Source organism: Tachypleus tridentatus, chromosome 2 (assembly GCF_004210375.1).
Source record: "Tachypleus tridentatus isolate NWPU-2018 chromosome 2, ASM421037v1, whole genome shotgun sequence".
NCBI lineage: Eukaryota > Metazoa > Arthropoda > Merostomata > Xiphosura > Limulidae > Tachypleus > Tachypleus tridentatus.
In genome coordinates, this window is record NC_134826.1 from 100,800,856 (window position 1) to 100,819,645 (window position 18,790).

At 35.2% G+C, this 18,790-nt stretch overlaps 1 protein-coding gene across 1 annotated transcript in view; it reads right to left on the reverse strand.

Annotated features, from left to right (window-relative positions):
• LOC143245573 (uncharacterized) overlaps positions 1-18,790 on the reverse strand; it is a 55,934-nt gene that overhangs the window by 10,115 nt on the left and 27,029 nt on the right. The window contains exons 5-7 of the mRNA XM_076491932.1: positions 9,806-9,886; positions 8,038-8,307; positions 1,482-1,685 (exon numbers count right to left, since the gene is read on the reverse strand). Coding sequence (XP_076348047.1) covers positions 1,482-1,685; positions 8,038-8,307; positions 9,806-9,886 — 555 coding nt within the window. The remainder of the gene's footprint in view (positions 1-1,481; positions 1,686-8,037; positions 8,308-9,805; positions 9,887-18,790) is intronic.

Below are 18,790 nucleotides of genomic sequence, written 5' to 3' on the forward strand. Positions count from 1 at the left end.
GCCATTCCTGGGTTGCATTATCATTTGCCCATTTTATTTGTAACTTTTTACTTCACAAGATTTTGCAAGTCCATTTGAGTTTGACCCTGTTCCATTACTTCTCATAGGAACTTTAAATTCCTCAGGACTATGTCCTGAGTATCACATTTTTCAGTATTAAGATTAATGCTATCACTAAAGAACTTCCTCCTTCTGTTGACACAATCCTCTATATTCACAGCTTCCACATTTCATGTTAGTTGTCAAATATTAGATTTATTGAGCAGCAGCTTCAGACTGCTCTCACTTTCTTGCATGTTAAGAATTTTTTACGCAGATGTGTTACTTTCCTTCCAGGTATAAAAACTACTCTTACACGCAAGTAGACTTTTTCCTGTTTTTTTTTTATGCTCTTGTGGATCATGTTATAAACAGTGTGCAAAAAGCTGTGAATTATGTATAGCCGTCAGGGAAGTCCACAATTCCTGTTGACTATTCATTACTAAATGTTTTCAATACTTCATTTTCGAGGGTTCTTAATTTTTTCCCAAAACATTAAATCCAATTTATATTTGTACTGTTATAGTTTATATTATGCAAACACAAGATGCAGTCCAAACTTCGTGAGGAAATACTGCTAGTATTGCCCATTATTTGTGTTTTACGCTTGTTGCTTAATCTCTGGAAACCGGTGTAGCTGGCATACCACTCAAAGTATAAGGGACGCATGGGGACATAATTGGGAAAACTATAGGTGTGAAAGGCGAACACTGACAAATAATGACTTTTGGAGAACGAGATAAGGACAACCCCCATGTCAATCAACGAGGTTCCGTAAAAAAAATGCATGCCAAGTTTTATTGAGATTGATCAAATATTATATGTGCGAAAACCAAAAAGATAGAAAGAGAGAGTCCTATTATTCAGTGAATGATATGGATGTCAGATTTGAATAACCCCCTCCTCCTCACCGCTCCTCGGGATGTTCTGAGGTTGCTTTCAAAGTTTGACGAAGGTTCATAGCGTAGTGTGGGAAACACACAGGGTCCCCTGGAAGTGCCATAGGAGGATCAAATTCGAACGCGAATACTCTGTACTCTTCTAGGACGGGACTAAAGGTGCATGTGGAGTTCAGTTGAAATCAATTAAAAGTGTAAGCGTGAAAATCTTTCAGAAAAAAAAAACGATATCATTACTGTTACATATATAATATATATACATACACATATATCTTTATATATAGATAAATAGGTATAGGTCTTTCTTAGCAGCAATAGAGATAGATTTGTTTTCATTCTCCTTACAAAAATTACATGTTGTTGAAAGTGACTTACTAATTAAGATTAAAAACGCCAAGCCAAAGACCACAGCCAACCTTCAGTTAATTATGTCATAGCTGTACTAAATGTTTCACTACGTTGTGGAAACGATCTACTTGAAGATCTTACTTCTCAACGAGAAAAGCAGCAATTGTAAGACATTACAAGAAAAATTTAACTTACCACAAGTTGGGAATTCTGACCACTCTCCGGTCGGCAAACATTTGATAACATGGGGGCCATTACGTTCTTCCCAATCTCCACAGGACACTGGACAGAAGTGTTGATGATACTTGATACAGATGGCTTGAATGTGTAAATAGTCCGGTATACTGTCCAACGAACAGCTGTAGTTCCTAGGTGTTTGGTGTATATTTGTCACATTGTCTGTATAAGAGATTTTCTATATTAGTCAATATAGGATTAAGATCATCTACAATTTGAATAACAGACCTGGCCGCCAACCGTTCGGGCACTTTTCGCAACGGCTGCGTCTAGACGTTCGAAACGCCGTAGCAATCTGCTGTTGGTCCACGCACGCACGAAACAGGCCGAAAAAATGGGTTCCCCCGTCTCAAGTAGTTTTCGTGAAATGAACTGCAGAACAAACGTAAAATCACGTGCGTACAATGACTTTAGCTGTTTCAAATTGTGTATAAAAATACGTGTGTTTAAAAGATTTATGTATCAGAATTGGTTCCACAAAGTAAAGGCAATCGTGTAGATACATAGAACTCGTTACTTCTTTTTTCTCTTATCAATATAGAGTGAATAGAATTGCGACTTATAAAAAGAAATATTCTATTTAAGTTTCGAAACTTGCAGCTGAAAGTTTCTGTAAAGAAGTATGGTTTGGTTTTAAATTTTATGCAAAGCTATAGAAGGCTATCTGGGCTAGTTGTCCCTAATTTAGCAGTGCAAGACTACACGGAAAGCAGCTAGTCATAACCACCCAAAACCAATTCTTGGGCTACTCTTTTACCAACAAAGAGTGGGACCGACCGTAACGTAAAAATGCCCCCACGGGTGAAAAAGCGAGCATGTTTTGTTTGACGGGGAATCGTAACGGAAACCATCAGAAGACAAGTCGAAAGCCCTAACTACCTGGCCAGGCCAGGCTTAAGGCAGTATGTACATGAAGTGTTATGTTAAAAATGTAAGCTTTTCTCAATAATTCAGTGAGTACCTGAACTGAAAAAAAAAAAAAAGTCGGAAGTTCAGCACTTTAACATTTAGTGTACAAAACACTGCTTTGGTGTTTATATACAAGTAAAATAAGAAGTATATAAAATATCCTGCACTCATGCTCAGGCCCAGTCTTACATAGAGTCAAACCTAAGCAAATACGTAATGGCGCCAATCTCAGCTGGTGGTGAACGTTAGACTCACTATATTAAGTTTAGATTTTTGATTATTTTGTTAATTATTAATAATAATTGCCCTTTATTCCTGGAACCTAACAGTATTTAAATTATAACTTACTCTTTTATAGTATTAATTTTACTTTTTGCGCTGATAAACTCTGTTCATGTGGGGGAACGTACTACTCGAAAAAGTCACGTTAATTTATTATAGTTAGCGCTTCACAGAAGAGACGCAATTATATAAAAAAATTGACTTAACCTACTGTGATATCGTTGTGATTAATTTAATATAACCTTTAATCGCCGATTGTTTTAGTATCTTATAAGCGCTTTCGCGATTGAATTTATTAACAGGTGAAGATCGTTTTATTACTAACTTGTGTAGCTAATTCAAATTTGATTAGTGAGGAAAAATTCCTATCATAAATTTTAATAATAAAGTCCGCTAGAAAACTGTCTCGTTTTCAAAACAGAAAAAGAGAACTCGAGCAGCATGAAAAACAAGTTGAATTTTTATAAACGTTCCGGCATTAACTTGATTTTCAAAGTTAAACAACCCATAAAAGAAAAGCAATCCACGCTAGGAGCAGCAGCAGTAATTTTCAGAAGGTGAAAGTAGGTCAAGTTAGCCTTGTGAACATATTTCACACAAGGGTGAGATGTTGCAAAGGCAATCGAATGAATCTACAGTTCTGGAAGCCGAAGAAAGTGGATCACTGCCCAGCGAATGTACTTTCATCCAATATATCTCTACTGAAATTATTAGTTATTTACGAACGAGGAGCTACTAGATCCGCAAAATGGAAAATATATAATTTATTTTGGGTTTACATAACGAAAAGTTCACCAAAAAAATTTTCGAAAAGATAGATTTTTCGAAATCAAAGTGTCTACCACGATCTTGGCGCAAGATATTCCTTAAAACATTTCGTTTTTGCTCAGTTAATAAACGGAGAAGTTACGAAACAAGACTAGATTTGATTTTGTGAATCTGCAAAGAGAAAATGTGTGTACTGGTGTCAGCTTTAATGATATGAAAAGAGAGAAACATATAACTGGACATGGTAAATCTTTTGAGCATAAAGACAATACAAGTTTTTGTTCCTCGTGCAGATTACTGGAAATTGGTAATTTTAATAATTGTTAGAAGTAAAGGTTTTGTCTAGCCGAGCTGACGAAATTGACAATTTTGGGAAAGACGATAATGGCAATTACTTGAGAATAATACAAGTAATTTCTAAATTTGATCCGTTTTTATGTAAGCATGTAAAAAATGTAAATCAAGACACGCGAAACATTTTCTATCTTTCAAAAATATATGTAATAGATTTATTTCTCTAAAAACATCTTCACTTAACTAATTTTATTACTGAAGAATTAAAACTAAAATTACTCTATCATTATAGATTCCACGCTAGATATCATGAATACTGATCAGTTAATGTTCACATATACGCTCTTCAAAAGTTTTATATACTTTTTAACCAATACTAGACATGAAGTGAAAGACATAAAACAGCCTGTATTAAAGCTGTTAAAGGACTTAAAGCTTGATATAAAGAATTGTACGAGACAACTATTCCATAACGCCAATAACATGGTGAGTAAATACTTGGGTTTAAAATCTCGCATCAAAAGTCACAACTTGATTCCTTATATATACTCTTCACATTTAGATAAATGTAAGTGAATGCCAGCAGAATGTTGTCTAAGAGATATTTCTCATGTTAGTGCAACAGGTTTATAATTTTTGGTCAGCTTCAAGCAATAGATGGGAAATTTTAAGTCAGATGCTTTATGAACACGAAGAGTATTCGAATACAAATTATCTTTTGCCAGAAACATTACCTGCAATTCGTTTGTTTGCAAGGGCTAGTGTGTGTAAAGTGTTGAAAACTGAATATTCATGTTTCAGTGTTTCATAAAAATTATCTGAGATGTCTCAAACTATGATGGGAACTTAGAAGCTATTAAATTAAATGTATTCTTTAGATATAGGTAAACCTACCGCATTTTGTAAAGGATAGACACATGTAATAAAACGCTAGAAAGCGCTAGAAAGGTATATATCGATTTATCATTTGTTATAGAACTCAATTCTAACAATGGCGGATTTAAGGTTGTGGGGGTTCAGGGGCTAATGGTTTTTGTAGGCCCTACATCCCATGTAATTTTACATAGAATAAGATTATCACTGGGCTCCAATTGAGACCATTGGCCCTGAGACTGAGCTCCCTCTAGCCCCTACCTAAATACACCACTACATTCTAATGACTAATATCCTCTCTAATCGTGCTAAACTCATAAGCATCTTCTTTGATGAGGAAGAAATTGACCAATTAACGTAGCCTGCATGCTTAATGGACTTCATTTCCATTAAATATGTAAGTGGTGAAAGTTTTGATTTCTATTCAATGACTTGAGACAGTGAAGAGTAATGGAATCAGTTCTTTCATTCCTTGTCATAAATATCTCAAGAATGAATTAAAACTCTGAGTTTAACATGCAACATCAGTGCCAAGTATTGTTATTCGTGATAACTGCACCATCTATTGAGGTGAACTACCATGAACTATAGGAAAGTAAAGCCACCTCTAACAACAGATTATCAGATGTCTGATTTACATAAAAATTATCTGATAGTGTGATTGAAATTATTTTATAATAATAGTTTTTCTTTTTTTAACCAAAAATTATTAAATCCCCTTATTTTAACTGTTTTATTCAATGCATTATAGTTACCAATTTGTGCATAATATGCTTTTTAAGCTCAATGGCAGATTTAATATTTTCATACTCTAAAAGTTTTGTATCTTTAATATTCTATTGCACACTTGAAAATACACACTGATTAATCTTTGAAAAACGATTTCTGCAGAACTTTGTTCATTATCTGCATCTTGTTGAGTTGAGTACTAAGTGACAATTTTAAGGGTAGTGACAGTGATAGCAGGCACTGAATTCTTATGTGGAGAGTAACTGCCTTGCAAGATGCAGAAGAGAGTTTCTATGCTGATTTGCCAATATTCTTTTGGGTATACTCTCTCCTACTGATTCCCTATATATTTTCCTTTTCTTAGTCAAACCATATGATAGTTTGTTTTTGAGTTGTCTCATTCCTTCTGAATATCAATGAAGATCTTCCATGGTTGCCACTTTCAACTTAATAGTGCCAGGAAGTCAACATCCTCCTAACAGATTTATACTAGATTCGACTAGAGGCGTCTTTTAGCGAGTCCTAGATACTTACATTCAGATGACTATCTTCTGTTGTATTCAGTTCATTGTTTTCAATAATCCAGAAAAGAGTTTCCTTAAAGTAGAAAGCTGAATGCTCCACCATCCTTATGCAGAATGTTGTTTTTCTGTGATATAATGACCAATCACGTGTAACAATGATGACAGGTGGCTATTCACAACGATCTTTAAATAAATGCTGACAGGATTATTCCACTTCACTCTTTACCCCATATTTTCCTTTGGTCCCATTGGTACCAGATGTTTATTTCAGATGGGAAAATCTGAGATATGCTGGTGCTGAATTATCCAAGTGATGGTTGTTTAGCCCTGTCCACTTATGACTGTCTTATAAATCTCAGTTTATTCAATACCCTGCTTTATTGATGTATGCAAAGATGTTGCAGGGTTAGAATATCTAAACTGAAAATGGCAGTTACATGATAATAAAATACATGGTCTTTGTACTACAAGGACAAAGTAAAAAAAAAATGTTGCTTGTAAGTACTGTTAATATACTGTAATGTTGTTGAGGCTTGGGAGATTTACTATTAATTGAGCATTGGTATGAGTGACTAAAATACAACATTAAATGCACCATAGTCTTATTCCTTCGATTTGATGTGGGGCACCCATCATCCTCCCTTTTACATATGTAATGTTTTGGTGTTGTAACCATACATGCTTTCTTTCTTTTTTCAGGCAAAGGAACTTTAACCACCATCTCCACTTCAAGCACACAGCTCAGGCACTCCCTGGAATAATCAGAGCCCAGGGAGTGAAAGTGGGTTTACTAGGGGTTCTCCCGTTTTCCCCACATCAAAATATTGGCATAAAATCTACGGATCCCTAGCCGTTCTGAAAAACCCTAAGTATTCGATTAAAATCTACATAATATTCAAATAATTCAACCTTTTCATACATACACATTTATTTATGCAGCAAACTCTACAAAAGTTCCAACTATTGCACTATATCCTTTTCCTTCTGTCTAGTTTTTCTCTCTGTTGTTTACACTATCAGTAAACAGTAATCAGTAAACATTAAACCTATTGTGTTAAGTAAAGAAATACCACAATAATTATTAACCTTATGAGCATTACCCCCTATATTATCACTCCAATAGTGTAAACAAATATCCAAACTTCAATATTTAATTGGTTTGAATTTCGCACATAGCTACACAAGGGCTATCTGCGCTAGCCGTCCCTAATTTTGTAGTGTAAGACTAGAGGGAAGGCAGCTAGTCATCACTACCCACCGTCAACTCTTGAGCTACTCTTTTACCAACGAATAGTAGGATTGACCGTCATATTATAACACCCCAAGAGCTAAAAGGGCGAGCATGTTTGATGTGATGGGGATTCGAACCCGCGACCCTCGGATTATGAGTCGAGTGCCTTAACCACCTGGCCATGCCGAGCCCAATGTTTAATTAAACACTTCTCTAGTAGTTTCAACATTTCAACAATAAGTACACCAATCAATTCGTGCTTTGATATTTAGAAGGGCTGAGGTATATCAATAGCTTTTTACTTCTCTACATCACATGTAATCTAATTTTTGATCGCCACAAAATTCAACATTAATTCCATTTTTATTTTTTTAATATTAGGACTTAAAACGTCTTTATAAATAAATAAAACCACGCAGGTGGTAGACTTATTATCATATTATCATTTACATACTTTAACATTTCCAAAAATATACTTAATTTTCCTTTTTCTCGCAATTCGTTTGTTTGTTTGTTTGGTTGGTTGGTTCAGCGCAGAGCTGTAGAACAGGCTTTCTGCGCTTTGTCTAGTATGGAGAATAGAACACTGGATTTAGCATTGTAAATCAAGTTTTTTCTCAACTCATTCTGACTCTCCGTGAGTCTACTGAAACACCTATTTTTATCAAAGCTAATGTTATTCGAATATAAATTGAAAAAGAAAAAAGAACTAAAACTTTTAAAGTAGAACATGAAAATAAAACAATAACTAAAGTGCCCTGTCATGCTGGAATAGTATTAACTTTGATTTACGCATGTAAGAAACGTTAGAGCTAAATATATGTAGTATTATTTATGGCCTAATGTTACGAAGTTTTATCGACGGCCACATGATATCGATAAATAATATAAACTGTGTACTTACCGCATGTTGGTATGGCTGACCACCGTCCAGATGGCAGACAAATAATAACTTCTGGACCTTCTAACACTCCTCCTTCAGGGCATTTTACGTCACAAACAATGTCTGGATGTTCAATGCAATTAGACGATATAAACAATTCGCTGGGAAGGGAAGAAAAAGGACATCTATTGGCACTGACAGATCTTATCTTCAAATCTCTCAGAGTCATCATTTTTTGTGTTTTCTTAACCACATGGTCTCCACTCCACACAAAATCATTATTTAATGAACCTAGTAATTAAGGAAATGATAAAAAATAACAGAATCAAGCAAGTTATGTAAAAAATAATAGCACTTAAGAAAAATAGTCTCAAAATGAAAAAAAAAACACAAAAATCACATGTCGTTAGTTAAACTTGTGCCTGACATATTTCTAGATAAAACGTGTTGTAAGCAAACCCCTTATAGTATGTTAATACGTGTGCATCTTACAGTGTAAATATAAAATGTGTAATAATGAAAAAAACAATAACAGAACCTTTGAAATCTGCTACAGTTTGTGCCTCTTGTAGTGTCTGATTATTTTTACGTAGACTGATACTGCACTATGCTCATAGAGTTCCCTGAAGCCATTTGAACAGCAACCCGTACTGGGAACAAATGACAGAAATGTGGTCGTAACTGATTGTACTAAGAAGAACTGTAACAGAAAGATAAGTGATATCCCCTTACCTCTTTAACAAACATACAGAAATTGTCTTCAGAGACACAGAAGTAATAAAAGAGATAACCATAGGTAGCATGAATGTAAATAACCTAAAATATACAGCGCTATTGCCCGAAAATTAGGACCCAACAAACTGTCCATAAAATAGAAGAAAAAGCGAGGAGCATTGACTGAATATTAATAAAACAAAAACAGTAGCCATTAGGAAAAGAAAAAAGTAATAAAAGCCTGAAGCTAAAATAATAATAAACGAAATGTAACAAGAAGAAAGTAAAAGCTATCTTTATCGTAGACAATCACAGAAGGTGATATATGTGTAGAAGAAATAAGAATACCTATCGCAAAAAACTGCCTTTCACACTGTTAAACAAATTCTGACATCAGGAAAAATAAATATCCAACTAAAAATGAGAATCATCAAATGTTAAACAAGGTCACCACTGAGAGCATTTCAAATGTGGATATTCTGAAGACATGGAAGAAGATCGTAGAGAAACAAATGAAAATAGTTTAAGAAAACTAAACATAAAAAGAGAACTCCTGGGCACCTTACAGCAAAGGGAAACAGTATATTTTAGACAAATGAAAAGGCAAAACGAGATAATACAGAAATTTATGCTCGAAGGAAAAGAAGAAGGAAAGAGGGCAAAACGACAAAAATAATTGGTTGTGACAATAATATAAAACAGTAAATGGGCCTAAGAGTGTGCAAATAGGATTCGAAACAGACAACGATAGTGGCTCATTGCAGTCAACTTCTGTAACGGACATGACACAAAGAAACGAAGCAGAGTTAAAATTTACAAAATAACAATTTGATCCTTAAAAAAGTTTGTCGATTGAAAATCACAATAGTATTTACAAAGCATATGGTTGGTGATTACTTCGTGTGTTATTTGCTAGTGTTTCTCATTAGCATTTCTTTTCCGTAACAGTTACTTAAATTTATATATATCACAGATACAGTTTAAAAACAAGATTCAAATGCCAAAGCCAAATATAACACCACTCTTGTGAAAACAAGAATATTTAAAATGTAAAACGATATTAGAGAAAACTCACCATTAAGTGCGTGTAACTTGGAGATAGTCAAAAGTATGATGAAAACTGCTTTCATTGCAAATGTTATCTTCTTAGAGACACCTATTATACAAAAGTAAAACTAAAATTTAAGAAATTTAATAATTAACCATTTTGTGAATGTAAGCTTGCTTTTATAACACATTTTAATAAGTTGCCATCTTAAATACATTTTACTATTTTTACTTTGGAGTAACGTCAATTTCTAGTTGTTTTACAACTGAAATTTACATTTTATTACGCTCAATCTAGACCACATTTTAAGTTTTTCAACAATATATTGGCCCGGCATGGCCTAGCGACTCGTAATCCGAGGGTCGCGGGTTCGCGCCCGTGTCGCGCTAAACATGCTCGCCCTCCCAGCCGTGGGGGTGTATAAAGTGACGGTCAATCCCACTATTCGTTGGTAAAGAGTAGCCCAAGAGTTGGCGGTGGGTGGTGATGACTAGCTGCCCCTTCCCTCTAGTCTTACACTGCTAAATTAGGGACGGCTAGCACAGATAGCCCTCGAGTAGCTTTGTGCGAAATTTCCAAACAAAAAACAACAATATATTATTTATGTATTTAAGTTCTTAACATAATCATTAAACAATTGCAACATTGTTGCTATTTCACTTATTACCTTTAATATGTTTGTATTTTTAAGTTTTTCGTAATCGCCAAAACTGTTGTGTAACTACGTTAACATTTTCGTTACGTGACAAAAAAACAACAATCCTGTTTTCTATAGATTTAGGCTTAGGTCACAATAATTGAGTGTTAGATCTATAACTACGTAATCCGAGTCTGAAAAGTTTACAGTCCTAATTGCTTTTCATGAAAAGTTTGAATGGTATTCGTTTATATAGTTCGTTATGATCTAACAACAAAGCTTAATTTCAAAGCTTATAATAAAAAGCAGTCTCATCTCATAATGTTGATGGCTAAATAAATATTTTTATTGTTTGTGAGCCTAAAGTGTTGAGCTCAACTTAACTAAAATTTAATATCAACTTAGACCTAAGCCCACGGTATTCTTGCTTTTATTTTTATTGAATGTTTAGATTGTTTTCTGGCTCCAGTAGCTTGTAGTTAAATATTTTATGTAACAAACGGGCTACCTTATACCATAACGTACCTGCAGAAAGTTACACTTACACATTTTAACCCTAAAATATTTTGATATAGCAATGGCAAGCTTAACTGTTATTGTTAACCCTACAAAACGTTTCTTGCCTTTGAACCTAAAAATATGCATTAACTTACTTTCGTATTTCTTAATTAACTACTAACAAAATATATTAGGGTAATATTAATTTAGGCATACTCGATGGGTAATTAGCTTATTATCACTATTTCACAAGTGTGAGTATAAGAAAGAAACAGTTTATGTACATTAATTTTAGTAAGCGTAAGTTTATATTCACTTAGAAATATTTTTGAAATTATAATTGCAAATAATATTGAATTACTATTTATATTTGGTTTATCTAAACTGCTGGAACTAGTACAGTTAGTATGACACAAAAATGAGCGTAGTGTCTGCCGTTGAACAACGCATTATATACTTCATCAATTTCACTCCAAATCTTTCGAAAGTGCGTGGTAACCTTCTCTTGCACGTGATTCAAATAGTCTAAAGTTTGGTAATTAAAAAAAAAACAGTTAAAACCGATAAACTTTTAAATCTCAACCAATATAAGAACAAAAATTTAAAAGTGTGGAACATGGAGATTTTATTTTGTAAGTTGCAGTGTCTAAAATTAAATAACAGTCTAAACCAATTTCTTTTACTAGCTGTTTTGGTTTCACACACAAATTACTGCTAATTAAACACTTGGTGTGTTTTAATAAATCATTGTACCTTTTTAAACGTTGTGGTGTTCAAGTTTTTAGCTTACTTATCGCATGAAGAACCATCTTTTGCTGCATTTACAACTAAACGTCACCAGGGGCGCAGATCCTGGGGGGATAGGAGATATACACCCCCCTTCATTTTAGGTGGGGGTATGGTCCATACAATCATACCTACCTTCAGTTTGGTCTGTTAAGTTGTTTTATTGCATCACAGGCCTACAAATTGTGTGTTTGTTCTTGTGATTCTCGTGTTCTTACCAATCGAATTACGTAATTAGGCCTAAATGTAGGCTTTTTCAGTAGCCGAAATGTACATCTTTAATATAGGCGTTCTTCTAAGCTTTTCGATCTGAGCGATAGTTCGTAAGTATCAGTCAGTAGGCTTATGTGTATACATGCAAGTATCGTGGCAACAAGATTACTCTGTGACTGCATGTTTTAAGCTTTCAGGAGTCACGTAATCAGAGATTACCAATTTGCAAATTGAGCAGTCCACATAAGTGGTTGCAAAAATCATTCCCCCCTCCATTGGGTGTAAAGAATCTACGTCCCTGAATGTCACGATCTGCCAAATTTGATATCCTACAACTTCATTCTTGTCCCAGAAGCGGTTGATGCAAATAGTTTTAAACTAGACCTTATTCGTAATATATTTAATAGGGCTACGAGCGCTTCATCTGCTGCATGGAATAGAACCCCGAAATTTAGCGTTTTAAGTCATAAACTTACCATTGACCCGTCATAGAATTTGTCATGAAAAATAATCACGCTTTGCGAGCAAAAGATATTCACACCATAACAGTTGTTATTCTAACAAATAGGTTATGCAAATAGAGCTCCAACCACTGTTTTGTTTGTTGTTTTAAATTTTTAACGTAGAGAAACTGATATTAAGAAATATACATTAAATTTTCTCTTCGTTATATATTTTTTCGGCCCTCTTACCTAGCCTACATGGGGCAGCAAGTTACTGAAAGCTCGCAGTTAGTTTGGTTTGGTTTGCTTTGAATTTCGCGCAAAACTACACAAGGGCTATTTGCGCTAGCCGTCCCTAATTTAGCAGTGTAAGACTAGAGTGAAAGCAATTAGTCGTCACCACCCACCGCCAACTCTTGGGCTACTCTTTCACCAACGAACACAAGGATTGGACGTCACATTATAACGCCCCCACGGCTGAAAGGGCAAGCATGTTTGGTGTGACGGGGATTCTAACCCGCGACCCTCAGATTTGAGTCAAGTGCCTTAACCACCAGGCCAAGCTGGTCCAGCTTGCTAATGAAGAGAAAATATAGTAGAGAACAGTAACTTTATATTATGTTTTCTAACATTACTATGTTTGTTACATCATATACGTTCCCACGTGGGTAAACAGTAAGTCTTAGGACTTATAACAATGACATCAGAGGTTCGATACTCCCCGATGGATACAACAGATAGCCCGATGTGGCTGTGCTAGAAGAAAACACACACACAAACCATCCCACCCGATCTTGTGAACTGAGTATTGAAGATTTGTTTGTTTTTTAATTTCGCGCAAAGCTACACGAGGGATATCTGAGCTAGTCGTCTATAATTTAGCAGTGTAAGATAAAATGGAAGGCAGCTAGTGATCACCACCCACCACCAACTTTTGGGCTACTTTTTGACCAACAAATAATGGGATTGAAGATATTATTATAACGCCCCTACCGCTGAAAGAGTGAGCGCATTTAGTGTGACGGGGATTCAAATCCGCGACCCGCAGATTATGAGTCGAGCACCCTAACCCACCTGGCCACGCTGGGCGATAAAGAATAGAGCTAGCTAGCCTTCCCATCAAGTGAAGTACATCAGCGTATTGACAAGAAAAGTTATTTGCACATCGTAAGCCATCGAGAAAGTATTCAGCTCCAGACCAGATAAAGGACTTAATACTGTTTGCGTGTTAGTAAAACATTTGTATACAGATTATTATATGTAATAATCGTTATTATAAATTGTATTGTTGCTTGTATATTAAAATGTATTTGTATTAAAAAAGAAAACTGTGTATTAATCTTGTTGGCAAATTTCTTACATTTGATACATATCGATATTCATATAACTTCTAAGTTCAATTTCCAATTATTTGAAATCATAATACCAATGTACGTAACATAATAAATCAGAGACTCGTCCAAGATAAATTATAACACTTAACACTAGTTATCTTGTCATGTCAGAATATAGCATTTTAATTATTTCTAAACAGAGGATCCAGACCCATCTTGTGATATTTATAGAATATTTACTTTTCATATAATATGCTAGGCTCCACTGATCATGATATATACGGGCGTGTTTTCTACTAGAGCAATGGTTCTTAGCCTGGGTTCAATCGAACCACAGGGGTTCGGTGAGTCAGTCTCAGGGGTTTTCCGCGGAGGTCAAGACACACACACACTGTGTGTGTGTCCGTTCCGTTCACCCCGCTCGTATGACTCATGACGTCATGCTCCACTTGACAATCATTGGCTGCGGCTGATCACGTCACATCACTTGACCTTAATATCTGTGCTGCAGGGTACTTCGTGCGCTTAGCAGTCGACTTGTGACTGTAGTGTTCGTGCGTCATTTGTGATTTTTTTCCTAATTTTTCAATCCCTTCATACTAACTATGTAGAGCAAAAACAGAAAATGGTCGGACGAATACGTACAATATGGATTCACGTGTATAACGGAACATGATGGAAGTCAGGGTCCTCAATGCATGATTTGCAATGCCAAGTTGAGCAATTCTAGTCTTGCACCGGCAAAACTAAGAGAACACTCCCTAAAGCTGCATGGAGATGGGAAATACAAGAACACAACGTTTGCTGAATTCAAGGTAAAGAGAGCCAAGTTCGATGAAAAGGCTACTTTGCCTGTTCTCGGCTTTGTACCCATCGACAAACCGATCCTCACAGCATCGTACAAAGTTGCGTACTTCATCGCAAAGCAGGGCAAACCACACACCATTGGTGAATCACTTAAAAGCTTTTCCCAGCATGTTATTCGCCATCTTCAACGCAGCTGAAAATATGTTATCCTAAATTCCTCTTTCAAATGACACCATCAGCAGCAAAATAGATGACATGAGCGATGACATCTTGTCTCAAGTAGTTGCAGATCTGACGTTTCCAATCTGAGCCAATTTATTTGTGTGCTATGTGAAGAACAACGAAATAAAAGAATTTTTTTATTTTGTAAGCCTCTTACAATAACAACTAAGGCAGCCGACGTGAAGAAACTTGTGGATGACTTCTTCAGAGACAACGATCTTTCGTGGGATATGGTTTCTGCAGTTTGTTCGGACGGACCTCCAGTCATGCTGGGACGAAACTCTGGTGCGCTGGTAAAAGCCGATGCACCACACATCATTGTAACGCACTGTGTTCTGCACAGGCATGCATTGGCAACAAAAACTTTGCCTTCAAAACTGGCAGAAGTATTAAAAATTGTAGTGGAATGTGTGAACTTTGTGCGAAATAGTGCCTTGAAGCACCGCATCTTCAAAGAGCTGCGTAATGAAATGGGTTTTGAATTCGAGGTACTTCTGTACTATTCTAATGTTCGGTGGTTATCCCAGGGAAAGGTGCTGAATAGTGTTTTTGCCATGGGTGTGGAATTAGCCCTGTTTTGCGAGAGCACCAACATTGTCATGCAGATTGCTTTGAAAAATCTGAGTTCTTTCTTATTTTGGCGTACATGGCCGATATCTTCAATTCTCTCAATCATTTCAATCAACAGATGCAGGGCAGTGGAGTCAACATCATCGAAACAGAAGAAAACCTGAAGGCTTTTCAATAAAAGCTACCGTTATGGAAACGACGAACAGAGAATGATAACTTCGCAAACTTTCCCCTGCTGGACGACTGTGTAAGTAAGATCGAAGATGTGTCTGAAATCGGAGACATTTCTGTACCCGAGGAACTGAAACAAGCAATTGCCATGCACTTAGATGAGCTCGCAAAGTCTCTTGACGAATACTTCCCCACCAGATAGTCATATTCAGCATGGGTGAGACAGCCGTTCACGTTTAGCGTTGCGACAACAGATGTCAATGATGAATACCTCGGCGAAATCATTGAACTTCAGCAGAGCCAGGTTCAACAGCAACTTTTTAGAACAACAATGCTCTCAACGTTTTGGTGTCACCAAATTGCAGCGTACTCTCTTATTGCTAAGAAAGCCCTTGAGATACTCATACCGTTTGTTACAACGTATCTTTGCGATAATTCCTTTTCGAGGATGGTAGACATAAAAACGAAGAAAAAGAACAGACTTTGTTGCGAAAATGATATGAGAGTGGCATTTGCCAAGGTGAAGCCGCGCATTTCTGAACTTGTCCCTGAAAGGCAACAGCAAAAGTCACATTGATTTGCAGTAAATATTCATTGAGTTATGTTTTTGTTTTTGTGTGAAATTCATGTTTTGTTGGTTTTGTTCTTTAAACACAGTGATATTGTGTGTAACTGATGCATGGTTCATTTTGTGCACTAATAAAATACCTATTTATGTTTTGAATTTTAAAAAATCATATTTTATTTTTCCAATTACGACGGCTTCAGTGAATGTAAGTACGAAACTTTTGGGGTTCAGTACCTCCAACAAGGTTAAAAACCACTGTACAATAGCGGGTTTAAGCTAGACCTAAAAATTCTACTTATACAATTAGATTTAGTGATATTTATAAAATATTTGTTTCTAGGTACCAAGTTTATTGCTCGAGGCAATGGCATCCATGGTCGGATTGTCTACTCGAGCGGAAGTCTAGGTCTGCAAATTCTACTTTTCTATTATATCTATCTTGTAGTATTTAAATAATATTTATGATTTGCGTTCTAAATTTAAGCCTCTTAGCTATGATAGGCAAGGTCGCATTATCTGCTTGAGTGGAAATACTAAGCTACACTTATAAATTATAGATTTAGATCTGTCAAATGATATTTGGAGAGAACGTACTCGTCAGATACTAAACTCAGCTCTTGTGTCCATGTTATGTAGGGTCATGTGTATTCAAGTGAAAGTCTGGGCTAAGCCTAAAATTTCTACCTCTAGATCTAAACCTACTTTGTGAGTTTTTTAAGAATGTTATTCTGTATGTACCAAAATCACTCCTCGTGGCCATGGTATATATAGTTAAGTATAAGTCTGAGCAATAAATATTAAATCTAGATATGGTTATAACAGTATAGGTTCCATGACAAACTAGATGAACTTATTTGAGAAATATGGTCCCTTGCAAACGATCCTTACCATATTTGTACAGTTGAAGGTAGTTCAAAGACGTGTTATTACTTTTATTTCCTTGTTAAGTATATCTACGTTGTCAAATTACGTCAATGAGAAGTTTTTGAAATCTCGAATATATTACTGCCAATAAACTTCCAGCGGCTTCACGTTAGCGATACATTTACTGATATGTGAAAACATCAGTTGTTGTTTGAGTACAAAGCTATATAATGAAATATATGCACTGTATTCACTTCAGAGAATCGAGCCCTATATTTTAGTGCTGTAAGTCAGTACACTTACCATTGAATAGGTAGAAAACGACATTATTGTATATTAAATTTGAATTTTATCTTCAGTGAATAAAAAACAAAGGATTTTTAAATACATTCCAGCCTCTTACTAACCGTTTTTGTGTTTCACTTTAATGTTGCTAAATTTGAAATGTTGCGTAATAATTAACTTTTGTTCAGAGCAGGCATTTTTTCATTTATTAGAATTAAAAAAAATCAGTTCAGTAATATTTTTTTAAAATAAAAGTACTGTTCTTATTTTTTAATTTATAAATATGAGAATAATTATTTAGACTTTAAATGGTTTTATTAGTACAATAATGTTACTTTATAACAGGAACATAACTTTTCTTTACTTTGAATATTTGCTTAGTAATACTCTTAACTGTTTTGAAAACTAGTGGTTATGGACATACTAGAGTCTGGAATTCTTATTGTAGTATTTCATTTACCTCAAAGTTTGAAACTGTTATTTAATTAAATACCACATAACTAAGTTCAAGTGAAAACATTTCTGGTACAGTGTGTCTGTAGAAAATGCATATATTTTTAATATTATCCATGTTAAATTAGTGACAGTTTGCATTTAACTGTACCTATACTGAAAAAAAAATTATGTGTGTGTTTTTCTTATAGCAATATAAGAAACATAAGAACATTAAGCTACGGATGCTTTTGTGTTACTGTCAGATAAATACCAATCTATTAGAATGCATTTTGGCTTATGCAATGCCCCTTCAGAGACTAATGGATGTCGTATTGTCAGGTTACAAGATACGAAATGCTTCTGCTATTTAGATGGCGTCATAGTGTTCGCGGCAAGCTTTGAAGAACACCTAGTAAGATTAATACATGTATCTGTTAAATTGCGAAAAGCAAATTTGAAGCTTAAGCCAAGTAAATATATTTTTTTTAAAAAGGAGAAGTAGAATACAGAGGTGGTAACCACAGATGGTGTAAAGACTGACCCAAAGAAACTTGAAAATTTATCCATTGCCTAAAAGAGTGAAATACATCCACGCATATACAGGTTTTGTAGGATTTTAAAGAAGATTTGTACCACAATTTGAATTGATAGTAATTCTAACTGATTTATCGTTGTGCGTTTATTATAATACATATGCTTCTTTCTGTATAGTTTTACTTTTTGCCTGTGACGCATGTCATTGACCGTGTATTGCGCAAGTCCCGCCTGGTCTCAAAATATATAGAATATTTGTGAGTGTAAAAAATCAACAATACTTGTTTGACGAAGGCATGCGAGAATATTAACAAAAGTTCAACAAACTTGTATTATTCTTATACAAAAACGGCTAACCTAAAGTAGTAGTACTGTTGGACAACTACAGTTAATGTACTATAGGCCTAGGAAGCTTTAAATGTGGTTAACGCCTATCAGTCGGAAAACTACAAAACTGGACCAGGAACATTATAGATTTTGAAAATTACAAACCGATTAACTTCAGTGAAATATTACTTCGGATTTTATTATTTCTACGAGGATATTAAATATCTTCGCTGGAAGAAGTGAACTTCTAACTGGTGTGAGGTTAGCTATAGAAAAAAGCGTTAACTTAAGCCAGGCGTGACACTATTAATTCAGAAT